General features: G+C 52.4%; 2 protein-coding genes across 4 annotated transcripts in view; one reads left to right on the top strand and one right to left on the bottom strand.

Moving 5' to 3' along the window:
- Positions 1-49: 49 nt before the first annotated feature.
- On the top strand, positions 50-17,738 carry CCDC167 (coiled-coil domain containing 167). Of its 2 annotated transcripts, XM_033217030.1 has the most exons (4): positions 50-144; positions 15,479-15,573; positions 15,808-15,860; positions 17,374-17,731. In XM_033217030.1, exons 1-4 carry the CDS (start codon positions 103-105, stop codon positions 17,475-17,477), a joined length of 294 nt encoding a protein of 97 aa, XP_033072921.1. In that variant the 5' UTR covers positions 50-102; the 3' UTR covers positions 17,478-17,731. The 2 variants fall into 2 exon arrangements, with proteins under 2 accessions (XP_033072921.1, XP_033072920.1); XM_033217029.1 differs by lacking the exon at positions 15,808-15,860 and having other exon boundaries at positions 57-144; positions 17,374-17,738.
- Positions 17,739-19,148: 1,410 nt separating this feature from the next.
- Positions 19,149-26,676, bottom strand: part of CMTR1 (cap methyltransferase 1) — a 48,529-nt gene continuing 41,001 nt past the window's right edge. Inside the window, exons 18-24 of one of the 2 annotated variants that reach the window (XM_033217028.1) lie at positions 26,008-26,130; positions 25,233-25,324; positions 24,462-24,530; positions 23,015-23,062; positions 22,137-22,249; positions 21,406-21,514; positions 19,149-20,644 (exon numbers count right to left, since the gene is read on the bottom strand). In XM_033217028.1, the coding sequence (XP_033072919.1) occupies positions 20,512-20,644; positions 21,406-21,514; positions 22,137-22,249; positions 23,015-23,062; positions 24,462-24,530; positions 25,233-25,324; positions 26,008-26,130 (687 nt within the window). In that variant the 3' untranslated portion in view covers positions 19,149-20,511. Of the gene's footprint in view, positions 20,645-21,405; positions 21,515-22,136; positions 22,250-23,014; positions 23,063-24,456; positions 24,531-24,739; positions 25,325-26,007; positions 26,131-26,676 lie in introns of those variants that run through there. The other variant, XR_004438704.1, reaches the window with a different exon arrangement.

Below are 26,676 nucleotides of genomic sequence, written 5' to 3'. Positions count from 1 at the left end.
GCTGCCTCGGTGGCCAATGAGGGAGAAGCATGAAGGCTTGAGCATGCGCATAGCGACTTGGTGGGCGCGTCCAGTGATAACTTGGGGATCCGGGCAACTAACATGACTAAAAAGAAGCGGGAGAATCTGGGCGTCGCTCTAGAGGTGAGGGGAAAAGTGGGGTTTGGGCCACCTTGTTCGTTGCCTTCTCCTGGCTGCGGGATAAGGGATGGGCTGGGCTGTAGGTGGGAGGAGGAGCCAAGCGGAGGTAGAGAGGGCGACGCGGCTTGGGGAGAGGGACAGGAGGGGTGAGAAGGCCCACGGGGTTCCCGGAGGCAAGTTCGCCCATCGTACCGGATGGGCGAACCAGACTAGAGGGCATCTCCAGAGAGGAAGAGACATGGAAGTGAAGGGGAGCCCCAAAGACGGCCTGGCATAGAAATGAGGGAACTCAAAGCGGGGGACACAGAACAAAAGGGATGGGTACAGAGGTGAGGGAGACCCCAGAGAAACAGAGACCTGTAGATGAGGGGAACTCCCAAAGGGCTAGGACGCAAAGATGAGGGAGCCCATTCTGGTGTATATTACTAATGGTTTAAGTATCCTCTAAAAGGGGAAATTTTTCCTCCAGAGTATGGAAGCTTGTACCTTCAAAATTACTTTGGGAATATGTAAAGATAATTCGGTCTCACGCGTCCGTGTGAAGAGACCACCAAACAGGCTTTGTGTGAGCAACATGGCTGTTTATTTCACCTGGGTGCAGGCGGGCTGAGTCCGAAAAAAGAGTCAGCAAAGTGTGGTGGATTATCATTAGTTCCTATAGGCTCTGGGATAGGCGGTGGAGTTAAGAGCAATGTTTTGGGGGCAGGGGGTGGATCTCACAAAGTACATTCTCAAAGGTGGGGAGAATTACAAAGAACCTTCTTAAGGGTGGGGGAGATTACAAAGTACATTGATCAGTTAGGGTGGGGCAGAAATAAATCACAATGGTGGAAAGTCATCAGTTAAGGCTGTTTTCACTTCTTTTGTGGATCTTCAGTTGTTTCAGGCCATCTGGATATATTCGTGCAGGTCACAGCGGATATGATGGCTTAGCTTGGGCTCAGAGGCCTATCTGACAAATTCTGGAATTGATGTGACTGAATGGCTTAAAAATAATTTGCTGCATATAGAAGGGAAAGAAAACATGCATACTGAGCAGCCACTATGTGCTACTTTCATTGCATTATCAGTTAATCCTCACTGCAAGCCTGTGAGGTTTGTACAGATGAGGAAATTGAGGTTTCAGGTGGAACCCAGGCTGTGATGGTGGAAGTGCTGGAGCCTGGGAATCAAGCACAGGTGGTCTTCCTGGAAATTCATCTTGCTTCCCCTGTTTCCCTTCCCTTAGGGCATCCTCCTGGAGGTTGCAGGAGAGGTACCAGGTCATAGTCTTCTTCAGGCTTACTAGTAAGTTCAGTGATTCTCAAACTTTAGCATGCATAGAGTCACAGCGCTTGTTAAAAGTGGAGAGCTGAACTCTTCCCACACCCCGAGTAATCCAGTAGGACTTTGATGTGCATTCTTAACAAGGAATCTGCTTTTTTTTAAGACAGAGTCTCGCTCTGTTGCCCAGGCTGTAGTGCAGTGGCATCATCTTGGCTCACTGTAACCTCTGCCTTCTGGGTTCAAGCGATTATTGTGCCTCAGCCTCCCGAGTAGCTGGGATTACAGGCACGTGCCACCATGCCTGGCTAATTTTTGTATTTTTGTAGAGACGGGGTTTCACCATGTTGGCCAGGCTGGTCTTGAACACCTGACCTCAAGTGATCTGCCCGCCTTAGCCTCCCAAAGTGCTGGGATTATAGGCATGAGCCACCATACCCGGCCAGAATCTACATTTTTTTTTTTTTTTTTTTTAGAAGCCACGCACACCCTGTGGTGATGCAGGTAGTTTTAGTAGCACCCCTTGAGAAATATTGGCCTATACTTGGTAGGAAAAAGGTTGATGGAAATGTGAAGAGGATGGTTTATGAATGCTGAAATGAGATGGCACTGCATGGTGGGAAGAACATAGACTTTGTAACCTGTATTAGGGTACAATAAGCTGCAGTAACAGAGAAACTCCAAAACTCAGTGGTTTCAAGAACAAGAAAGTGAGTTTTTTTCTAACAGGCTAGAGCAAGGGGCAGCAGATGTCTGCACATGCTCAGATAGTAACTATTTTAGAAGAGACATGGTCTCTTCTAAAGAGCCAAATGGTCTTGGTTGCAACTACAGTTGATCCTCATTAATCACAGATTCCACATTTGTGAATTTCCCTAATAGCTAAAATGCATTTGTAACCCCAAAATCAGTACTCTCAGTGCTTTTGTGGCAAATGCAGAGTAGTGGGAAAAAATTGGAGTCGCTCAAGGTCCATGTTCTCAGCTAAAGTCAAACAGGTGATGCCCTGCCTTGTTTCAGCTGTCCTGCTGTAAACAAGGGCCCTTATTGTGTTCTATTTAGTGCCCTGTTTTTTGTTTTTTTTCATTCTCGTGTTTTTTATTGGTGATTTTGCTGTGTTTTGCTTTTGAGACGGAATCTCGCTCTTGCCCAGGCTAGAGTGTAGCGGTGCACTCTTGGTTCACTGCAACCTCCACCTCCTGTTCAGGTGTTCCCCCCTTCCCCTGCTGCAGCCTCCCTAGTAGCTGGGATTAGCCCACCACCACATCCGGTTAATTTTTGTAGTTTTGGTAAAGACAGGGTCTTGCCATGTCGGCCATGCTGGTCTCGAACTTCTGACCTTAGGTGATCCGCCCACCTCAGCCTCCCAAAGTGCTGGGATTACAGGTGTGAGCCACCACCTGATTTCGCGGTTTAAAGTGCCCTGCCCACACCCCCTCCGACCCCGGACCCCCAACCCCCGACCCCCGAGTCCCCGAGCCCCCCCGCCTCAAGCATAGGGCTGAAGTGCTGTCTGGTGTTCCTGAGTCCAAGAAGGCTGTGATGTGTGGCAGAAGAAAACAGGTTTCTTAGATAAACTGTTCAGGCATGATATAACTCATGTTGGTTGTGAGTCCAGTGTTAATGAATCAACAATATATATTGAAGAAGGTCACTTTAAACAGAATCACACATGAAACAAGGTGGCAAAAATGTGTCCGTAGGCTTGCAGGAACCCAGCCTGGTTCAGTATTTGCTAATTCAATATTGGAGGCAACTTTATAGGACATAGCTACCAGGAATAACAAGAACCAACTGTATTCAGGCTAAGAAGTATGTAAATGAAGCAATATGTAAATGAGTGGGTGTGTCAGTGTTCCACTAAAGCTTTATCTGCAAGAACAGGCATTAGACCATTTGGCCACAGGGCTTAGTTGCCAACTCCTGGTCTAGAGTACCAGGTCTGTGGTGGTTCTGCCAGATTCCCTTCCTCTGTGGCTCCACCATATCTCAGGATCTTGTCACCTTATCAGTGGAACCAGGGCGTACTCCACTGATGTGTCCACTGGCAGAGAAAGAGGAGAATGGAGGAAGCATACCCACTGTCCTGGGCCCAAACTGCCCACTTTCCATTGGAAAGAACTAAGACCCCACCTGACTGCACGGGGACCAGGGAAACGCGTTCACCAATCAGGAGGCCACATAGCCAGCTACTGTTTGCTTACTATGGAAGAAGAGACTAGTGTGTTTTCACAGACAGCCTGTAATCTCGCTGCAGCTGGCACCTCACCTCACAGTGTGGTTGTGAAGATTAAATGAGACATTGTGTTAAGTGCCCAGCACGTGCCTGGCACGGGATTGGTAATCAATACACGGTAGCTCCAGCCTTTGTATTTCTTTTGCATCCTTCCATCATGGCTGAGTCAAACTCGTTCTTGGGCATTTATTTGTTCCCTTGTCTATAACATGAAGGACTTGAATTTCACCAGGGGTTACAAACTCCTTGACTGTGGCCCAAATGCAGATCACAGATGTCTTCTGTTTGGCTGACACAGATTTTTAAGTTTTTATTTATTTTTTTGAGACAGGGTCTCGCTCTGTCACCCAGGCTGGAGTATAGTAGCGTGATCTTAGCTCACTGCAGCCTCTGCCTCCCGGGTTCAAGTGATTCTCGTGCCTTAGCCTCACGAGAAGCTGAGACTACAGGCGTGCACCACCACGCCCAGCTAAGTTTTGTATTTTTAGTAGAGATGGAGTTTTACCATATTGGCCAGGCTGGTCTCGAACTCATGACCTCAAGTGATCCGCCTGCCTTAGCCTCCCAAAGTGCTGGGATTACAGGCGTGAGCCACCACACCCAGCTGGATTTTTAAGTTTTTAAACTTGGTGGGGGATGTATTCTCCAAGTGCCTTATACTGGGGCAGATTCCATTTTTTTACCCTCTCCATACCACTGTAGATATTTATATTTGCTATCTTGGTCCCTAAGTTTACTTTTTGCTTGGATATTCGAAGATTTGACATCTGTAACCGTGTGCCTTGGCAAAAGCCTGACATCTAGCTGGCTGTCTCCCCACCTTGCTTCTCAGTTGCCCCCAGCGGGTCTAAGTATTGAATGTGCACTGATGCTTAGTAGCAGTAGATATTGTCCTCTTATTAAAAGTCTTGTGCTCAGAGCCAATGAAGTGGTGATTTAATCAAAAATGTTTATTAATCTGACGAGTGCAATAAAACCCCCACAAGTGAGTGATCTCAGCACCTGCAAACAGTCTCCACTTGTAATGAAGCAATTACCAAGCAGGCAGCACTCACCCGTGGGGCTGGCTCAGGCCAGCTGTATAAGCAGTCACGTCTTAGGACGACCAGGGCACCCTCTAGCCTCCTCAGAGTGGTTCCTTTTATCCAATTCATTTGCCACCATATGAGATCTCAGAGTTGGAAAAAACTGTGTATTAGCTTCTGATAATTTATTCTTAATAAGAAAAGAAAATTAGAGGTCAAATGAGAAATCACCCACCCAGTACTGATTTTAATGTTGTGTGGGAGGAAGGAAATGTTGAATTCCAGTCTAAACTGATAGGAGAATTTTGACTGATGTGAAACCTTTTTGTGTTTTCAGATCTCTGATAGTAATGAGCTGTTCCTTGGTCATAGCACTTTTCTTTTGTAGCTGGGCTGTTCAAACTGGTGTCTTTAGATGTTTGGTCTTGAGTTAACAGATGTGTAGTGTCTTAGCCAATATCTTAAAGCAGATAACTTGGTTGGATCTGACCCCTAGTACAGAAAGTCTATCAATTTGGAAAGCTTTTGGCTACAAGTTAAAGAAAACTGACCTCAATGATTTAAGCAAATGGGAGTAGACTTTTCCCCCTATAGAAATTTGTAGGGGCCAGGCACATTGGCTCACGCCTGTAATCCCAGCACTTTGGAAGGCCAAAGTGAGTGGATCATTTGAGATCAGGAGTCTGAGACCAACCTGACCAAAATGGTGAAACACCCTTTCTACTAAAAATACAAAAATTAGCTGGGAGTGGTGGTACACACCTGTAATCCCAGCTACTAAGGAGGCTGAGGCAGGAGAATTGCTTGAACCCAGGAGGCGGAGGTTGCAGTGAGCCAAGATCATGCCACTGCACTCCAGCCTGGGCAACAGAGACCCCATCTCAAAAAAAAAAGAAATTTGTAGAAAGGTGGCTACTGGCATTGGTTTAAAAGTTCACCTATGACAGGGCTGATATTTCTGCATTCTATTAGCTGTTTCCTCATGGTCACAAGATAGCAGCCACAGCTCCAGTCATAATATTAAACTTTAAGTCAGGAAGGAGGAGGAAGGAACAACACCATCCCTTTTATCAACAAAGCATAAGCTTCCCCGGGAATCTCCTAGCTGACGTCTGGACCGTCTCATTGACCAGAACTGGGTCATGAGTAAGCCTAGCTGCAGTGAGGCTGGGAGAGCATCTGCTGAGGTTTTCCACCTTCTGGAGTAGAGGTGGGCAAAGGAGCTGGGGTGGGGAGTTGGTGTTGTGTTGGCCAGTTGACAGTATCTGCTGTAAGGAATAAAAGCTAATGCGAGTCATTGAAAATTCACTGGAATCCTTACCAGAAAAAGAGGGCAGGATCGGCCGGGCGCAGTGGCTCACGCCTGTAATCCCAGCACTTTGGGAGGCCATGGCGGGCGGATCACCTGAGGTCGGGAGTTCGAGACCAACCTGACCAACATAGAGAAACCCTGTCTCTACTAAAAATACAAAATCAGCCGGGCATGGGGGCACATGCCTGTAATCCTGGCTACTCGGGAGGCTGAGGCAGGCGAATGGTTTGAACCTGGGAGGTGGACGTTGCAGTGAGCCAAGATCACGCCATTGCACTCTAGCCTGCGCAACAAGAGCGAAACTCCGTCTCAAAAAAAAAAAAAATAGGGCAGGATCACTGACCATGTGGGAGAAGTGGTAGGCTGAGGGGAGAGAATGGCCTAGGCCAGGAAGAGCACCGGAAGGCTTGACACTTGTGGTTATTTGTATGATGCCAGCCACTGCAGTAGCCTCTGTGGGGCAGGGCGGGCAGAAGCACCAAGTGTGGAGCACTGCTTTGGAGCAGGCTGTGCACAGGGCTCAGGGGAACCTCCCAGTTTCCTGAGACAAGGGTTAGGAGCAGGTGAGTGGACTGTCAATAAATATTTGCTGAAGTGGCTCGAGTGGCAGGAGGAAGCATTGAACCTTCCACCCTGACGTCTGGGCCCAGCTGAGTGACTGGGTGGCCAGAGGTGAGGAGGCCACAGTAGAGCAGGTGGTTAGACGCCACCTTGCTGGGAGCCCAGAGCCCCAAGCCAGGGGCTGCGGCACGCAGAGAACTGTTCAGGGGCCGCTGACCATTAAATGAACCTCACCTGCTGCCAGGCGGGAGCGACAGGTCGCCATTGGACAGGTGATTTCTCGCGGCAGCCTGCGTCTGGCTCTGCGCCACTTGACGGGGGTCAGGAGACTAAAACCTCATTACCTAGCGCGGCTGGATGGCGGCGTGTGGAGTGGCTGTCTGCCAGCATCTTAATTAATGAATTCATAAGGCTCGGGGTGGATGCCAGTTCTTGAAAAGTGCTTTGAGCCTTTCAGCGATGAAGAAGCTTTTGCTAATTTATCAAAAAATAGATATCGGGGGGAAAGAAGAGAAAACAAACCCCACACCACCCTCCGGCCCAAGGACAGCAGGGGTCTTCGGGCGCGGACTGACTGACTTGTAGGGCTGGCTCGGCCTCCGTCTCCGCACCGGAAGGCGTCGGGGCTCGCCTGGGCTGCAGCGGCCCCCTCGCCTTTCCGACCTGGCATGGGGGTGCGTGTCCAGGCAAGTGACAAGCCCCTAGGCTCTCCCTGCTCTTCCTGAAAATTGTTCATTGATTAAAAACTGGGAAGGTCAGCCGTCTTCAGCTGCACGCTCTGCGAGAGAAATCCTCACAGAGCCTGTTGATGTGGAGAGCCATGGGCGGAGGCTTGTTTTCTGCCCCCACAGAGCTCTGTGAGCTGCCTCCACAGAAAAACATCCCTTAAACGATGTGGGAATAATGGACCCTTTGGGGTTTGAGGCTGGTCACCTGGAAGATTGAGGCCCAAGACCCCCGTGTGACTTGCTGTGGAGCCTGAAGGCCCCAGATGGAAAGCCCCTGCACTCTTGCCAGAGACCATCTGGGCAGGCACTTGGCTGCTTTACCCATTGTAATAAATGTCCTGGGGTCTCCTGACGTGTGAAAATGAGTGGATTTTCAAAAATGTAGTTCCCAGGCTGCTGGGGCTGGAGATGAAACAGCTGACACCACTCTCCTGGCTGTGGATTAGCAAGTGAAAGGGAAGGCTTCAGTACTGCTGGGGAAAGAAGGGTTTATCAGGCCCAAGTAGCCCACCTTTTTCCTTCTCCAAACTGGATCTGTTTTGAGTGAATCTTGGAGGGTGCTTTGACAGTCTAGGTGATCTGGGGCAGGATGCCTGGGATGTTTGTGAAGCTTATTGAGTTGGCTCAGTGTAAGGGCAGACGCTGGGCTCCTGTCTCCTCTGTCTCAGCAAACACATTTCAATCAGGGCTTTCCCTCACAGAGTATCCGTTATGTAGACAGAAACTGAGCACAGCCTTGTACAAGATTATTCCGAGTAGAGAATCTGCTGAAGCCAGATCAGCGAGCTTAGATGGGCTTCAGCTGGGATGTGGAATGACTGTTCTGCAGAATCCTTCTTTGTCATGAATGGTTTCATGAGGGATTTTGGAGAAAGAGCTTGAAGTGGTGGAAAGAGCATAAGCCCTGAAGCAGAAAAACCCAGATTCAGGCTTCAATTCTGCCCCTTCCCAGTTACACGACCTTGGGCAAGGTGCTGAAGACCTCTGCATGGGAGCTTGCACCTCTGTTAAGATGCAGATGGGCCCTTGCACAGTGGCTGCAGACACAGGAAGCTGCCCACAGTCTGCCCAGCTCCAGGGAGGTAAGGTGTGGAGGTTGTGTCCAGGAGCTAGGGGTCCCTCAGAGCTGGTGAGCGCTGCCTTCTCCATGTGGCATGGTGGTTAAGGGCACAGACCTGGCCACCTAGCTCCCAGACTTAATGCCTGTGTGACCCTGGACAGTTACCCATGTCTGAGTTCCCTCATCTGTCAAATGTGGATGCTAATGCCGCCCACCTCACAGGGTTCTTGCAAGCATTACGTGAGTTAATCGGTGTAAAGCATGTAGGTCAGTGCCTGGCACACAGCACACACTACAGAAGTGTTGCTGCTGCTGTCACTGTTGTGGTTCCATTTTGTCTGGACTTTTGGTTTCCAGAGGCTGCTTACACTCATGCTGTCATGCAGACACTGGAGACTCCGTGACTTGAGCTTGGCTCAGCTGCCGTGGCACCACGCTCTTTATTGGAAGGTCTCAGTGCCCAGTAAGGACCTGGCCAGCCAGGTGCAAGGTATGCCCCATGGCCACTGCCTGACCCTATGGCAAACCTGTCACTCACTGGCCAGAAGCTCATAAGAGTAAGGCCGGAGAGACAGCAAACAACTTCCTAAACCAGAAAGCAGAGTGGCCTGTGTGGCCCAGCGCCAGGCCCTGGGGGTGCCTTCTGCCCTTTCCCAGAAAAAGGTCTGGCCCTAGACAGTGGCTCATTAGGGAGTAGGCAGAGAGCCACCTCCCCGGCCATCTAGATGCTCTGTGGGAGCACCATTCAGTAGGAGAATGGAGTGAACGGTAGCCAGTGGCTTGAACTGTCTCATGCTTGTTGGCAGAAGAAAAGCATATGAGGCCCCCAACAGCAGCCAGCCCTGGAGCTGGCACCCCCTTAGCTGACCTGGCCAGGATGCTGGGCGGTTATCTGTGCATGAGTTGGCAGGAAGTTCCCTGCCCCCAGCGAAGCCTCTGTGGGGCTGATTCTGAGAGGGCCTACACTCCTGAAAAGATGCCTCACGGGGATTTCAGACGAATTTTACAGTTTCTCTTAACACAGTGGTTTTATGGCATATAGGACCCCAGGGAGACTTCCTTAAAGCTCCTAGAATAAGGTGATATTCCCCAAGTCAGGCAGCAGAGGGGAGTTAGCTTATCTGCCTGGGGGCTGCTGAACTCCAGGCCCGGGTGCTTGCAGGAAGAGTCCCTTCCCCTGCTGCTGGGCATGAAGAAGCCATTTCTGCTCTTGGCACTTGCCAGCAGGACTGACGGCCCTACTTGGCTAGGGCCTTGTCCCCAGCACCCCTCAGGCCTACAACACAGTCTCTGCGGCCTTGACTGCCGGGCTGACTTTACATCTTCTCATTCTTCTGCACAGAGCACCCACTCTGTGGAGGGCCTTTGGTCTCATGGGTCTCCTCGCTGAGCTCACTCCTCCACCCAGCAGGCCTCAATTCCCTGCCCCAGGCTCTGATACTGAGAAGCAGCAGTTCTCATACTGACTTAGGCAGCATCACTACGGGGCTTTTCTGTTTAAAGAAAAGACTTGCTAGGTCCCAGTCCCCAAGGCTTCCCCTGGGGCGTTTCCCACCTTTCTACCTGAGGGAGGCTCCTTCGCCATTCCCTGCCTCATATGCCTCTTTTTCCTTCCTCCTCCCCTCTTCCTTCGTGCTCTGTGTCTCCCCTGCCTAGGCAGACCCCCCAGCCATCACCCCAGGCAGTTTTTAGCCACTGCTGGTCTCTGGGTAAAGAACAGACTTTCCCCCAGGACACCCTTCACACTCGTCAACCTGTTCCTTGGCCCCCTGGACCACTTGCACAAGGCTTCACACAGGTCTTCACACAGCGCCTCCACGGGCTCAGGCTGGGCCAGATGCCAGGAAGCACAGTGTGCTGGCTTACAGTGGGTTCATACCACCGCCTCTCTTACCTCCTGGGGTCCCCAGAGCCCCTGCAGATCGCAGCCCTGCGCCCCCTGCTGACTCATCTCAGTGACTGGGACACAGTGCTCTTTTCCCGTGTAAAAATTGACCTTGGTTTTCTGAGTACAAATGTAATGCATGGGTGCTTCTTAATGTTATTGTACAGCAGGGGGCACCTGCTCTCTGCCCCTACACTGTGCCTGAGTGCCGTCTAGGTCTCTGTCTTGGCTGTCTCCACTTTGCTGGTCACAGTCACAGCCAGAAATGCTGCCCCCTGATAGCTCCAGGCAAGTCCTGGCACCTCAGCCAGCCATGCCTCTTCCTGCCAGGTGGCCCTACTATGCAGCCTGTTGGGCGGGAGTCCTGGGAGCCCCCATGGCCTTCAGAATATAACTTACCCTTCCTATTGGGCTTGGTTGGATCCCTTCCATGGGGCCCCTTCAAGCTGCCTAGAACCATGGTGTGGGTGAGCTCTGGCTCTGGCTGCTGGGCCTCACCTGCTGTTCCACATTTTCTCAGATGCCCACTGATGCCCAGACTGCCCTGAGGCTGTTCCACCTTGGACATGGCTCCACGCCTCTCACGCTAGGATTCTACCAGGCGCCATGTCTGCAACCTGGCCCTGGCTCCAGAGGCCCACCCTAGCTTTTTCCCCAGGCAGGATCGCAAGGTTCCCACCATGCCATGTTTAGAGCAAGCGAAGCAAGGTGGCTTATGGCCTGTTGCTGTCCTGACATCTACCTTGGGGGCCCTCCCTGCTGAACCCTTTCATGGACTGGGAATGGCCACATCCAAGCTAGAGGGGCCCTCCTCTCCCCGCTGCACTGCCAGTCAGCAACCCATGGAGATTCCTCTCTACCTCATACTCCTGCTGCTGTTTTTTGTTTTGAGACAGAGTCTTGCTCTGTCACCCAGGCTGGAGTGCAGTGGTGCGATCTTAGCTCACTGCAAGCCTCTACCTCCTGGGTTCAAGCAATTCTTCTGCCTCAGCCTCCTGAGTTGCTGGGACTACAGGCATGCACCACCACACCTGGCTAATTTTTGTATTTTTAGTAGAGACAGAGTTTCACCATGCTGGCCAGGATGGTCTCGATCTGACCTCATGATCCACCCACCTTGGCTTCCCAAAGTGCTGGGATTACAGGCGTGAGCCACTGTGCCCAGCCACACCCCTGCTTCTATCACCTTCTCTTACTCTTGCCATGGACTAATTAGGTTTTCTTTTTTTCTCCAAAGATCCAGTGCAAACCACTCTCTGATAATAAAGATGGCAAAAATTTACTGAACTCTGACCGTGTAAAGCATGTTCTGGGCATCTTACCTGTATGGCTCCATGTCATCCTCACGTAACTCTTTGAAATATGAAATGTGGTTATCTTTGTTTTACACATAAGTCAACTGAGCACAGAACTAAGGGACTCACCCGGTCATACCACAAGTGTGACAGAGCCAAGGGCACTGATTATAGCCCATGCTCCTTACCACTCGCTCACCCGAAACCACCATTCCAGGCTTCTGGGCACTTGAACTCCCAACTGCTTGCCCAGTTCTGGCACTTCTAGAATCTTCTCGACATTTGTCTCCTTATCTGGTCCTAATCCCCACGTCTTCTCTCCTGGTCGTGGCTGTCTTGTCCTCTGCCTTCAGCCTGGTAGTGGCAGGGAGAGAGCTAACTCCCTCAAATATGAGCAAAGACTGCATATTTGCCTCAGGTCGTCTGCAAAGTGCATAATCCGTGTGCATGCAGTTGAGAGTTGGCTGAAAATCCAAGTCGGGACTTCCTTTAAGACCCCCTTTCTGGGTCCTCTCCCACCTTTCAGGCCCATCCTGCTGTGTCAGCTCTGCTCTGTAGCCCCCACTCCTGACCCCAGCCACAACTAAAAGAGGCATCTGGACCTCCCTTCCCTCCCTGCCTCTGCAGCCAGGTCCCCCGGAGTCTCTCCACCCATGTTGACAGCTGGCTCCTGCTTCAGCAAATGCTGCAGGGTGTTTGATTGTCAGCTTCCTGAACCAGGCCCAGTACTGGGGACCCAGCAGGGTCACCTTCTGAGGATGGGTTTGTGGCCTCTGAAGAGCCTCTTGACAGTTTTAGCCTCCCCTCACTCAGCCCACATCAAGCAGCTGGGTTATAAAGAAGGGGAACTTGCTATTTAGAAGGGAATCAGAGAGAGCTGTCAGCAGGACATAAATATTCATAGAGGGAGGTTAGAACTTGAGTCCCTAAAACCTTGATTTGTGTTCGACCGTTTAAGCCTCATTAAAAAGTGGCAAATGAAAGTGGAATATTCAGTGGAACTGCAGATAAATTGGGCTTGTTCAGATAAAGGCCCCCGACTGCCAGCTCTGCAGGCTCTGCCCAGAGCATGATAGCAGATTGGCTTGGCCACTTGTGGTTTGCCAACCTCAATTTTAAGATTTTGCTTAGCATGAGTTCCTGGCCTTGCTCTGGGGGCAATTACCACTTGTTTGGGCACTTGGTAGCCTTCCAGAGGTGATGAGGGATGGAAGTCCCCAACCTGCTCCCTCCCCAGAATGACATGCAAACCAAGGCCTGGCTCAAAGGCTGTAAGGAGAAATCTCACCTAGGACTAAGACTTGCACTGGGCAATCTGCAAAGTGCATAATTTATGTGCATGTCTAGTTGTTTCTCCTTCTAGCTTTTTCTAGCTTCTGTGGACATGAGGAGGGAGGGTTTCAGACTCTTGCTACATGAGACCTAAACCGTCTGTCCTAGCCCCTCAGTTCCACCCAAGCTCAACTCCACTCATTGTGGCTAAAAATACAAAGACTGCAGCAGGCTAGGCCTTGTGGTGGGCACAAAGAGGAGACAGATGGTCACTGTTACTTCTAGGACAGAAGCTTTAGACTCAGGCCTCTGCCAGGACCAGGCAGGTCACATATATAAGTGGAATGGGCCGATCTGTGGGCTAGACCTGACCTACGGGCTGCCAGTTGGCACCATCTAGAGACCCTTAGAGTTTGGGAAGATAGGGTTTGGACACAAACAGGAGGGCAACAAAGAATGCACTCAGCCTCATGAAGGAAGGACTGGTTAATCTGCCAGGAGGAGGAGGGTGGAATGCACCCCCTCCCCTGCCACAGCCAAGGGCAGCAGGGAAGCCTGGTGGAGGAGGTAGGGCATCAAGAATTAAGCTTTATTTGTGCTCCAGTGGAATCTGGTTCCCTGATTGTGGTTTCTACACCATAGGAAACTGAGTCTCAGGGTATTGTGGGGCTGGGCTGTGTGCTGGGGGTACTGCTGTAAAGGGGAGGCCGCATGGTGGCCTGAGACACTGGCATGGGGCTGCCACTCTTCCCTGAGCCTGGCTTCCCAGTGTTCATTTCCCTGCTGCGCAGGTTCCAGGTAGGCCTTTGGCCTCCCCAGGGACAGTCCCATCTCCTGGCTGGGTCTGTTTCCCAGGACTGCCCTCCTTTTGGGTGCCCATTAGCAGATAAATGACACAATTAACCAGGCAATTAACTCAAGGCTCTGCGGTTGCTCTCTCTCATAGGGCCCTGCCTATGGGGCTGGGGGTGGCAGTGGTGTTGCTGCAGGGCAGGGAGTGGATGGTGTGTCATTGCCAGGCCTTCCTCGGGAAGAAGGAAAAGTGGCTGACATGGAAGTGGCTGAGATGGGTGTTGGCCAGAGAGAGAGGCAGAGGTCCAGAGACTTGGAATGTGACTCCCCTGACACCCAGCCCCAGAATGCCTGCCACCCTCTGACCAGCCATCCTGGGAGGCAGGGATCTTACCTGCAGTCATTTATTACTAACCCTGCAGGGGCTAACTCCAGAAGCAAATGGGGCAGAGAACTGGCTGAGACTGATAAGGAGAGGAGTGTCCCACCCTGACTCCTCAGAAAGTCATTCCATTTGGGGGACCCCCATTCTTCCATTCATGAAATAGAGGTCTTATTTGCCATGTCTCCTACGGAAGTGATGAGAATGAGTGAAGTCAGAGGTGGGAAATGGAGCATTATGGGGCTCCGAAGCACTATTCAGTCAGCTGCTGGGAGGGTCACAGAGCCCCCCGAACCCTTCCACCCAGTGACACCCAGGCTCGCGCCAGCCAGAGAGATGGCCAGCTAAACACCTGGAGACTGAGTCAGACACAGGAAGATGGACTTTCAATGCCAAATGCGTGGTGCCAGGACCCAGGTTTGGACAACCCAGTCCAGTATGTTATTAAACATTTCTCCACAACTCAAATATTTCCCCAAGAACACTTCTCTGAAACTCTAATCAAACAAATGGAAAAAACAGATACCTTAACTATTTTGCTACCTTGATGGTAGGTAAAGTTTTTGCTTAAGAACCAAGTCAGGGCCGGGCGCGGTGGCTCAAGCCTGTAATCCCAGCACTTTGGGAGGCCGAGACGGACAGATCACGAGGTCAGGAGATCGAGACCATCCTGGCTAACACGGTGAAACCCCGTCTCTACTAAAAAATACAAAAAAAAACTAGCCGGGCGAGGTGGCGGGCGCCTGTAGTCCCAGCTACTCAGGAGGCTGAGGCAGGAGAATGGCGTAAACCCGGGAGGCGGAGCTTGTAGTGAGCTGAGATCCGGCCACTGCACTCCAGCCTGGGCGACAGAGCGAGACTCCTTCTCAAAAAAAAAAAAAAAAAGAACCAAGTCAGAAAGGAATAAAGGTGTTTTTGAGGATTTTTCTCAGTAATTTTTCTTGATTCTCACAGAAAAATGTTTATTTTTACAACTTGAACTACTAAGTTATTAAGATGCAATATGTCAATGAGAAAAACACCTTTGCATTGCCCCAGATGTCTAATCACCTGGCCCCACATGTGTGGAGTGTTTGGAAGCCAGAGTTTCTTCACAGCGTCTCCGCCACTTTAGGATACACCTGTGGGGAAGGTGCGTGCCGTGTTCAGGGTTCTGGTTGCTCCTGTTGTGGGCCCAACTGGGGCATCATGCTGGGGAGACACAGATCAAGGGGCTGCTTCTCTCCGCCCCCAACCTGTGCTTGGCCCAGAGGGCTGGGCCAGCTGTGAGACCCTGGGCAACACCCACTGCTGTTTCCAGCGTGGCTCAGGCCACTGTCCTCTGCAGCTCAGAGCTGAACCACATGGAAGCAAAGGACAGCAAAACAAAGATACTCCAGGGAAGATAGGCCTGGGTGCCCTGCCCCTGTGAAAATGAATGGAGGCAACACCTGTCCAAGAAGAGTCCCGGAGGCCCTGCTTCCCGGTCCCAGTGTTTTGAGAGCTAGAAGCCTCAGCAGCGCACCTCTCTGTGGCCTTTGTTTCAGATTGATGGGCTAGAGGAGAAGCTGTCCCAGTGTCGGAAAGACCTGGAGGCCGTGAACTCCAGGCTCTACAGCCAGGAGCTGAGCCCAGAGGCCAGGTAATGCTCCTGCCCAGCTACCCCACCCTTCCCCATCGGGCCCCCACCCCTTGTATCTATCCTGGGTCCCCCAAAGTAGACCTGAGGCAGAGGGTTTAGATCCCTGACACCTTAGCTTCAATGTACCCCCCTCCCCCAAACAAGACCCAAGCCCTGCCAACCTGGCATGCCAGCTGCCCCTCAAGTGGGAAAAAGGAAAAGGATTTGGGCCATGAAACTCCTTCCCCCTCACAGGAGGTCCCTGGAGAAGGAGAAAAACAGCCTAATGAGCAAAGCCTCCAACTACGGTAAGAAAGTTCCTTTCAGTTACCAGCCCCAGCCTCCAGTCCCCAGAGCCAAGAAGGGTCAGAAGCCCAAGGGGCCTGACAAGGCAGCAGGGAGCAAGGGGGTTCTTTGGGAGGGAGCCAGCCCCCAGAGGCTGCAGATACCCCTGCTAGGCCCAGCAGCCTGCGAGAGAGCAGGGTTGTTGCTTTGTTCTAAGGGAGGATGAGACGGCCTGTGGGTCTGTCTGCTCTTTGGGATGAAGGGATGTGGCCGTGGCCAGGTCTAGAAGACACTCATTGACCCAGACATCGGAAGTCTGCTCTCACCCCAGCCCAGCCCACCCCACCACACCCTCCCAGGAAAACCGTGCAGTGGAAGTGAGGGGTAAAGGAAGCCGAACCTCCCATTTGGGTACGGCAAGGGCTCCTGTGGGTGGAGCGATGCCGCCACCTTCTGGGCGCTGGGGGCAGAGGCAGGTAGAGGCCAGGCCTGGCAGGGCACTAGAGGGTGGCTGGCAGGCTGGTGGGCTCCCTGCTGAAGGCTGGGAAGGACCACGGTCTACAGGTGCTCCTCAGACTTGTCTGTTCTGTTCTCCCCTGGGGGACCAGGCCTGGCCAAGAATCAGCCCCAGGAAGGCGCTAATGGCAGGGAGCCCCCTAGAAGTGCTGGTCTGATGAATGCCGTAGGCACAGTCCACACGTACCGGCCCTGCCTGGAGTTCAACATGTCTGGCCCGGTGCAGCCTGGGCCCTGGACTCAGTCTGGCCTGCCCAGAGTAGCTTTGCAGGTGTCTCCTCCCACTGCCCAGCACAGACAGGGATGGGACATCTGTTTCCCTTCAAGTTTAGCGGTTTTCACACAAAACCACACCACCACTCAATTTAGCCCTCACAGAGTACCCTCTACCTGCGTGTCACCTGGAGGGGATACTTATATACATAAGTATGGCCACAGAGCAGCAGGACTGATTTCCTCTAGAGTCAAGACCAGCTGCCTCACGGACAAAAACTGCATCTTAGCATCCCTAGATTCTGCTCAACCAAGCACCCGGCAGAGGGCAGGGACTCAGGAAACACGCGGCCCCACCTGGCACCTCCTCCACTGTCGGGCCCAATGAGGCCCCAGGTGCCCTCAGTTTCTGAGGTGGATGAGATACCTGGAAGGCTGAGCACCACACAGCCAACCCCATGACAGGCTAGCGGACTCACCTGGCGATGTCACACCACCTCCTAGCCGGGCTTTCAGGTGTGGCATTTTTGGTGACTCCTCACCCACCTCATCCTCGACCTCAGCCACATTTAAGGAGCAATAGTTGAGCAGCATTGGGCACTGGGACTTTTATTAGGCTGGGTCTGTAGCCAAAAGGGTGTCAGGATTTGGACAGATTAAGAAGGGCAGGGTCATTTTTATGGGTAAGGAGGTGGCTGGGTGCGTCTCTGCCCTCAGCAGTGTGTACCCACTCACTGGAGAGGCAGAGCAGAACAACAGATGGGCCTAAACTGCCTGTCCCATTCCTATCACCCTCTTTCCTCCCAGAGAAGGAACTGAAGTTTCTTCGGCAAGAGAACCGGAAGAACATGCTGCTCTCTGTGGCCATCTTCATCCTCCTGACCCTCGTCTATGCCTACTGGACTATGTGAGCCGGGCACTTCCCCACAACCAGCACAGGCTTCCACTTGGCCCCTTGATCAGGACCAAGCAGGCACTTCAAGCCTCAACGGGACCAAGGTGCTGGGGTGTTCCCCTCCCAACCTAGTGTTCAAGCATGGCTTCCTGGCGGCCCAGGCCTTGCCTCCCTGGCCTGCTGGGGGGTTCCAGGTCTCCAGAAGGACATGGTGCTGGCTCTTCCCTTAGCCCAAGGGAGAAGCAATAAAGAACACAAAGCTATTCCCATCTGCTGAGTACATGTCATGGTCTGACTAGCAGAGGGTGGGGGCCGGGGGCAGGAAGGGGCAGCAGCAGGGGCCGCACTCAAGAATCAAGGAAGAAGAGATGTTCAAGGGAAAGCTCTGGCTTACAATTCAGAATAGAGGAGAAGGCCCCTAGCTCGAGTGGGAAGTAAGGAGACAGTGGGAAGCACTTCCCAAGCCAAATAGTGGGAGTTACTTCCAGGGCTTGGGCACTGCTGGGGCTGAGCAGCAGACATTGTGCCACCTGTCCATCCCCCCACTACACACTGTCATGCCATCCAGCCAGTGCCATTGCTTGTAATTATGGGAGAAAAAGTGCAGTCTGTGCAGTGAAGGGTGGCTTGGGGACCTGAAGTGGTCATGTGGCAATCCTGGGGGAGTGCGGAGTTAATCCATCTTCGACAGGCAGGCAAGGCTGGAGAGGCTGCGAGCGGGCAGCAAGAGTCATGGTAATGATCAGACAGACTTACGGTGACAGTGGCCAGTAAATCAGGTAGGGTTTGTAGTGAGAAGGAGGGGTGGGGCTGATCAGAGGAGGAGCTGTGGCAGGAGCAGCAAACTCAGATATCCCCTTTACCCTTCCACCCCCCAACTCTAACTCCTAGCTTAGGAATAAGGAGGGGAGCAGGTAGGAGGCTGCAGCAAGGCAGAACAGAGGAAGGGCGTGGATAGCTGAGATGAAACCAATTAAGTAGGAAAAACAAGGGACAGAGTTGCCCAGGGAGCTAAGGTCATCCACGAAGGACTCTTGGGGCTAAAGTGAGGAAGTCTAGCAAAGTGAAGGAGGACTTTGGGAGGAACCAGCACCAGGGCGATGACTAACTGGTGGAGAAATCAGCTGGGAACAGAGAAAGGAGGTGCCTGCAGCATCTGCATCCCCCGCCCCCAGGCACAGCCCCCTGCAGGCAGAACCAGCTCTCCTTGGAGGGAAGGCAGGCTAGGGTCAGTGAAACCATCTCTCCCTCCCTCTTTCCCCCAAGTCTAGTGACACTAATTGGTCTGACGCCTCTGTTATTTTAGTCACACAGACTGATCTTGGATTGTCACAGTGCCACCATGGAGTGAGATGTGTGATTTATGTAAGGGGGGAAGGTGCCTCTCTGCCCTCCCGGGGCTGTGGGTTCATTCATTCTGCAGTCCCTGCTTCTAACAGGAGCTGCATAATTTCCCCCAACTCTTCTTTGGGCCCCTTCTTGAGCAGCAAGCAGCAGCCCTGGGAGCCCTGCAGGGGCCCAAGAGCTTGGACAGGCTCCGATTAAACAAACCCTCTTTTCTCTCCTCTGCTTTGAGTAGCGCTGCCTCCCCTTCACTTCTGACCCAAGCTGTTTCATCCAAGTCAGTCTCAGACCACAAAGCACTGAGGACAAACAGCAGCAGCCCCAACACAGAGCCACACAGGCATTAAAAATATGTTTATCTTTAATGATCCAAGATTCTGCAAGACACACTGATATACCCAGAATTGGGTGGAAATACAGCATCTCAGCTGTGCTGCTGCCAGCCTGGGGGTGGGGAGCTGGATGCTGGCTGAAGGACCCCCATGGTGAAGTCGATTCCAACCTCACGGGAGCCTCAGTGCCCTATCGCCATGGAAACCAGCCTGGCACTGGGATGGGGCCCTAGGGAGCCTGCATGAACATCTCTGAGAGGTATTTCCCATTAAAAACAACCACAGGTGCCCTCCCCCACCCCAAGCTACGGCCCAGCTCCCCCTCCTCTCAGCGTTGTCAGACAAGATAAAGGAAATGGGAGTGACCACATAATGACAAACAAAAGCAGATTGTACCTCCTATTAGGGAAGAAAAAGGAAGGGAAAGGGTAGCAAGGGAGCTGCACTTCCAGCTCAGAATTCTGTCAAGACCCTAGAGCGGCTATGGCAGACAGTGGTGCATGACTGTCAGAGGGCAGCGCTACCCAAACCCCTGGAGGTACCCTTGGTTACTGGTGGGGCCACTGCTGCTGTGGGGGAGAGAAAGACAGGTCTTGGAGGCTGCTTCCTGCCATCTAGCGCTGCCCAGTGTTTGGACCAAGAGGGGATGGGACCTAGGATGGCTCTACAACTCCATACTCAGTACGAAAGAGGGCTCCCAGGATCTCAATGTGGTATCAGGGACGGATGGCCCACACTCCCTCCTTCCCACCCTGCTGGACTGTCAGACCTCTGAGCTAGGAAGAACTTCAGGCAAGGCCAGGATGAATGGGGGAAGGAGACAAGAAAATCGTCTCCAACTTGGCATCAAAACAGTAAGTTCAAAGAAACAAAACCGTGATTTTTTATAGCAGGTTCTCCTGGCCAGCTCACGACAGCAGGTCTCCACCCACTCAGGGATGGCCCAATAAAAAGTTGGGCAAAGCAAGGGCATGGCTACCCTCAGGGCAGTGCATGGAACTCAGAAAAGTGAGTCTACAGGATGCAGGAGAGAACAGCAGAGCCCACAGCTCTGCCACTCTGACACGTCCTCCATCGGCCCCACGTGCCCTAGGCACTGACCTCATACCTGCCTCAGGAGCAGCTTCCTTCAGGCTGAGTCCTGGCAGGGGGAAGTTCCCAGGCAGGTGTCCCAGAAGGAACGTGGGAGTGTTCTCTGCAGGGCCCTGCCTGAGCTCTTCAGGGGGATGGGGAGGAGGCCACCCACTCCTCATGCCAGGTGCAGTGCTCCCCAGTCCCTTTTCAAGAGGGGGAAGAAGCCAGCACTATGGGCCCCAGGTGGCCCCGTCTCAGGAATGACAGGGCATTCTGCAGGGGTGGCGCATCCTGAGGCTCTTAGGCCCTGTGCATCTGGATGAAGGAGAGGACATCCTCCTTGGACAGCTTGTCCTGGTCCTGGGGCTTCTGGGAGTCATGCACACGAATGCCATCCCCCCACTCCCAGAAGAGCCGGCCATAGTAGCAGATGCTGGGAGGAGAGGGAGGGGAAAGAGGTTAGGGGACTGCACCCAGATGGCATAGGGTCAAGTATTCTTAAGGGTGTCGGGCGCAGGGATCTGTCAGTGACTTTAGTTGAGGGTCTTCCCCCTGGCAGGCAAAAGGTACCCAGTAGGCCCTAGCTCTGCCCTGCCTCCCAGCACCAACTTTTCCCAACAAACAGCTGTTGCTGCTAATTGCATCCAACTGGATTCCTACAATGACTGATATTCCTGGCTTATCTGTCTGTGCTTCTCTAATAGAACAGTATTAGTAGTGTGGTGACAGAAAATGTCAGTGGCTAATTACAGGCACATTAGGGCTGCTGGGGAAGCCTATGACCAACAGTCTAATGGACACCGGGTCTTAAAGAGGGACAGCTGGGACCTTGAGTGCCAAGGGGCAGGGCTGTGGGCCCTCAGCATGTTCCCACCATCAGGCCAGTGTTGGAATGTCACCGAAATGTGGCTGCTCCATGGGGTGGATACGCTGCCCAGATGGGCCTTCACAGCCAGGTCCGTAACCATTACGGCAGGTCCAGGCATCATGCTTCCCTCACCAGCTCTACCCAGGCCCAGCCACACCTGCAGGGGGCTGCCATCCCCACAAAGGTGTTCTCAGGCCTGTGCTCAGGGGAACCCCTACATGGGCAACAGTCTCAGGAACCAGGGTGTGCCCCAGGACAGCTGGCTGACATCCTGCAGGAGTACTTGAGGCTGCTAAGGAGGGCAGGCTTGGAGGAGAGCTACTTACTGAAATGGGGCAATGGAGTCTGCGGGGAGGTCAAAGGTAGAGTCCTTGGTTTTCTTGTTGTAGAAGAATTTCTTCTTGAAGCTTTTGCTGAATCCCATAGTCCAGGGCTCTGACAGGAGGAAGAGGGGATGAAGCCCAGAAGGGGACACAAAGCACTTGTGGAGGACAGGTGCGTGCCTTCCTCCACTCCTGGTGGTCCTATTCCTGCCTCTCCCCAAAAGCAAGCAGGGAACAGCCCGTGAGGCAGCAGCCTTCATCACCAGCCCAAAGGGGCTCCAGGAGAATGACTAAGCCGTGACTTCTCAACGACCCCACCCCAGTCTTGCCAACCTGCCATCAGGGTGACATCTCTAGGACTCTGACAGATATAGGACTCTGTTAGCCAGAGGGCTCTGAAGAAAGGGGGATGCAAAATGGAAGAAGCCAAGCTTGACTTTCTGGATCTGCGCTGTCTACTGAGAAGGCCCTTTTCCTGCCAGGAGAACAACACGTGCTTGTGTACAAGTTGAGCTCCTCTCTCTATTCCCTAACCAACTCCCAGGGCCCATGGAAGAACAGAAGAGGCTCAGGGAACACTGTCCCCTAACATACACCTCGGAGAAACGCCAGCCTAGCTGCTACCCACCTTAGCTGGGAGCCCTTCGCTCTGGCTCAGGTAGGGTCTGGGCCCATCACCTGGTGGGGAGAGGGGAGAGGGGAGGGGATGGCGGGAACAGTCCCTCCTCACCCACCATTCACTGTCCTGACGATGTAGAGGCCCATGGGTACAAAGTGCCGGTCATCACGCCCTGTGTAGCTGAGCTTTGGGGTGCCACTGGAGCCCTTGATGATCTTCATCTCCAACCTGACTTCCCCAAGAAGGTATGTACATGAGAGAGAGAAAAGGCCCTGGCTGATAAAATTAGTCTCTGACTAATAAAATCACCCCAACTGTAGTATCTGATCCTGGTTTGCCTTAAGACGAAACTAAGGCACAGAGCCGAGTGAGTGGGTGGCCATGCTGAGTTTAGAATTCAGGTCCTGAATTCCTACTCAGGCAGTGGAGGCAGGGGAGTAACAAATGACCCTGCTGTGTCACTGCTGCTTGGAGGATTTCAGGGTAACACCAGTAAGGGTGAGATCTGATACCATGGGTGCCCATGGCAATGCGGCCACTAAAGCGTTAATGTAACCTCCACATAAGCACACCCAGGAGACTGAGATCTGTGAGCACCCGCACACCACTAAGAACATGAGGACGCATTTATGCCCCTTCTACCCCTCCAGGCTCAATTTCTCTCAGCACCGGGAGCTGGGATTTATGGTATTTCAAGCAGCTTGCTGCTCTGCCCCTCGCAGGGCCCATCGTAACTGTGACAGCATCAATGAGCCCGTATTTCTGCCTGACACAGCCCACCCGGCTCCCTCCTGATAGGATGCTGAAGCAGCTCTCAGCCGGGGGGCTCTTGACTGCAGCGGTGCTGCAGAGAGGCAGGTGAGGTGAGGGGACCACTGGAGCCAGCGCACCACCCCACCCCTGACCAGTCTCTACGAAACAGAGGATGACTCCAGGACATGGCCGCACCCCCACCTCCTCTTGAATCTGAGTTTCACCGGTCAAGTCACTCACCTGACAAAAATCTTCTCCATCTCTTCCAGTCTGTACACCTCTTTCACCCTGCGGGTAGAGGGACAGAGACAAAGGCTTCCTGGGGGACATTCTCGTCCAGGAGGCAGCTGGGAGGCAGGAGACTGCACCTGACCTTGGCTTCTGCCCCAGGCCCTCCCTGAAACCACCCAGCCCACCGGCAGCAAGGACACCGAGCCTGCCCTGTGGCTGTTCTACACAGACAAGCCCTGGGTTTCAGAGCTGCCAAGCAGCTCCTCAGGCCTGTGTCAGGGCAACTTGGGAGTGAAACTACAGATGCTGGAAGACAGGAGGGAGAAAGAGGAAGAAAAGTCTGGCAGACAAAGATGTCTCTGTCAGCATTCTCACCCCCAAGGCATCTTCACCATCACCAGAGGGGAGAAAACCAAGGAGTAGGCTCTTGCCCAGGTCTGTCCATGTGGATTTTAGGCCTTCCATAACACGTTACTGCTAAACAGTCCTAATAGTCCTATTATCCACAGTGGGTGGGGAAACCCTAACAAGGATGCAGGGCTCCTGTTTGACGCCCACGCTCAGCTCTTGGGGGCCCTGAACATGTCTTTGGAACTGCTAGTGGGGAAGGTTCCCAGAAATCCAGCAACCAAACCACAAGCAATGAAAGCAAGGTTTCCCCCGGGAGCTGTCTTTCAGGACCTAGCAGACAGGACATTTTAAAGCGCAGACAGAAATTCCTTTGGGACTTTTGCATGCCACCTATAAAGTGCATTCTCAATACTGAATTTAATTTTAACTAAGTAAATTTATGTTAAAAAGAACAAAAACAATGTAGATAAAGTGTAACTAGATACCTCAGTCTCCAGCCACATGAAGCCCCCAAGAGCAGGGCTAAACAGTACCCTTTGGCAATAACCTCAGACCTCAGCCTACCCTGGAAAAGTGTGTCCTCCATCTGTCTCCTCCTGACTCTGTTCTCTTCCTCCTTTCCCTCTCAGGGTCCTGGAACCTTCCCACTATCTAACATTACAACAACCCTGGCCTTCTCCCTCAGCACTGGGGGTCCCATTCCCTCAAACCATTCTTCTCTTTTTCATGTTCAAAATTCCCATTCCCTCAGCACCCATTTCTTACCTGAAAAAAAAAATAAAAAGGCCAGGTGATGTGCTAACAATGCTCAAGTGGGAACAGGTGATTCATGAGGTGGGCTGGCACTTTCAGAAGCACGTGCATCTTAACAACAAGGATGCCTTAACCCCTCAGAATGAAGTTCACCCACTGCCAGGCAGGATGGGGAGATGCTCTGGGGCAAGTCACCTACCTAGCACCCTCACACAAACTTCTCAGCAAGAATGGTCTTGTCTCTAACACCAACTTGCCTAGTGCCCTCCACTGAGCCCTCCCATCCCTCACTGGACGGGAGCAGCAGGTACTGGCCAGAAAGAAGCATGGAGGGGAGGGACCCCACGCTCACCTGATGGGATTCATGTCAGGCCGACTGGGCTTGGAAACGGCTTTCACAAATTTCTCGGCAAGCTGAATTCTACAATCCAAACAGTCTCTCTCAGAGGCAAGCCAAGGATGCCTCCACCAGCACCCCTACCCCCAGGGCATTTTCACAGCTCCAGTCAGAGAACCTTCTGAATCTGCGGCAAGACTGCTCCAAGAGGCAGCACCCACGTCCCCCAGGATGCCCGCCCTGCCCTTCTCCACCGACGTCTTTATTCATGCCCCACCCCTGTGGATTCTGACCTCTAATTTCACTATGTCGGTTGGTTTTCCTGAAGTGTGCCTTCAGCTGTGCTCAGTCACCTCCACTAGAACTTCAAGTATCATCTTTATTATGTCTGCCCTGTCACCCCAAAGCATGGACACCACAGTGCACCCACTCAGATGAAGCAACTTAAATGGGACCACTCAAGCACAGGATATTTCTTCCAAGGAGTACCCCTCTTCCCACAAGGTCACCCTCTTGCTCAACCTTAAATACCTCAACCTGAGCAGCTGTGGCAAAATGGAGTGTGCTGGTATCTCTGATAACCAGGGCCCAAGCCCTAGCCAACTCTGAAGTGGCAACACCAATTCTCACCCTGACTTTGGGACCACCCAGTGGGTGGGAGAGGGAAACTCAGGATGTGGACAAGCAGAGAAGCCCTGGGTGAGGGGCCACACCTCAGGAGGCTGCTGTCCTCCCAAGCTGCCCTGGCCTACCCCCACCCTCCCTACCCTGGGGCCCAGGTCAGACCGCTGGTTAAAGTGCTGCTCCCGAACATCGGTGCCATTCAGCACAAGGACATCGAGGATGTGGATGGCACTGATCTTCCGCTGGGCCTTCCCCTAGAAGGATAAGTAAGTACACTGCCCAATCTGCCAGGCGTCAGCCTTCAGGCCCCACTAACCCCCACCATGGCATGCTGGCTCCATTCCGCCTATAGCCAGGGGAAAGGTAGGGCTCTAAATATTAGCGGGATATTTCTCTTGTCTCCCTCCCAGCTGCTTGTCAGAACGACTGGCCTGGGCTTCTGAGCAGGGTAAGATCCAAGGCATTGGTGATGAGGCCCCTTGAACCTCAAACCCAGTGAGGTTGCTGCCATGGCACTCCAGCCAGGATCTGGCTTATACCCCTTGCCAACTGTTCCTACTGACTGTTCTGAATGTTACCATATAGATTTCATACTCATGGCTCCTGAGAAATAACAAGTCTCTTCTTTCCCAAGGGATCTCTGGTCAAAAGCTAAATCAGCTGCTAAAAAATATCCAGTAGACTCAGTAGGGCCCTCAATGCACAGAGACAATCAAGGTCTCCTCTGACGCACAGAGACTGTGCTCCTCCTTACCTGAACCACTGTGGCTTAGAGCAACTGCTCCGGGAGAAGAGTCATTATAAACCCTTAGCCCAGCCTTCGGCCCTGTCAGCCACCACACAATGTAACCAAGTTAACTCAGGGCAAAAGGCCAGGTTCAGCAGCTCCCTAGTCCCCTAGCTGCAAGGCCAACACTTGAGCAGAACCATCTCTGACCTCCCCTTTCAGCTCATGCACAATTTCCACAGATAGCAGAGTGTCCCGAGGCAGCTCTGTCTTCAGGTCTAGCTTGATCCAGCGGTCTGACTGGCGGCCATCCCACGTGTAGATCTGGGATTTCTATAGGCAGAAACAGTCGGGTAAGGAAGGCATGGACATCGAAGGATAAAAGGCTTACTTCTCAAAAGAGCTTTTAGTTGGCAGCTACAAACTGATAGGACTGGGAAATGTCAGAAGAAAATGTCTATGAGAAATTAAATCCATTATACTTTAGTGATAATGATAGTAGTGTTCTCCAGTGCCTCTGCAGAAGAGAAGCAGAGATCTGGCTCAGCCTTGGAACAGGCGCAGGGCACCACTCAAAAGACCTAAGTCCATAATTAGTGGCCCTCAAAAAAGATCCAATTTCGTGTATGTCTAAGGTGGGTTTGTTGAAGAATCCAGAGAGCAGAGAAGGAGAGAGTAAGTAAAATGAGAAAAAGACAGTGTGAGAGGACACAAAAGATGTAACTGAGGAAGACAGGATCAAATTATATAGAAACACAAGTCAAGAGTTGAAAGAAAAAGCAATGACTTTACCCAGTTAAGTAAGATAAAGAGCTTGCCAAGGCTCTCCCTCACCTCATTTTAGACTCCAGGGGGCCCAGGGTAAGGACAGGGAGTATC

Source organism: Trachypithecus francoisi, unplaced genomic scaffold (genome assembly GCF_009764315.1).
Source record: "Trachypithecus francoisi isolate TF-2019V2 unplaced genomic scaffold, Tfra_2.0 Lachesis_group10, whole genome shotgun sequence".
NCBI classification, from domain to species: Eukaryota; Metazoa; Chordata; class Mammalia; order Primates; family Cercopithecidae; genus Trachypithecus; species Trachypithecus francoisi.
Note: the sequence above shows the minus strand (reverse complement) of the source record. Positions and strands in the feature narration are given on the sequence as shown.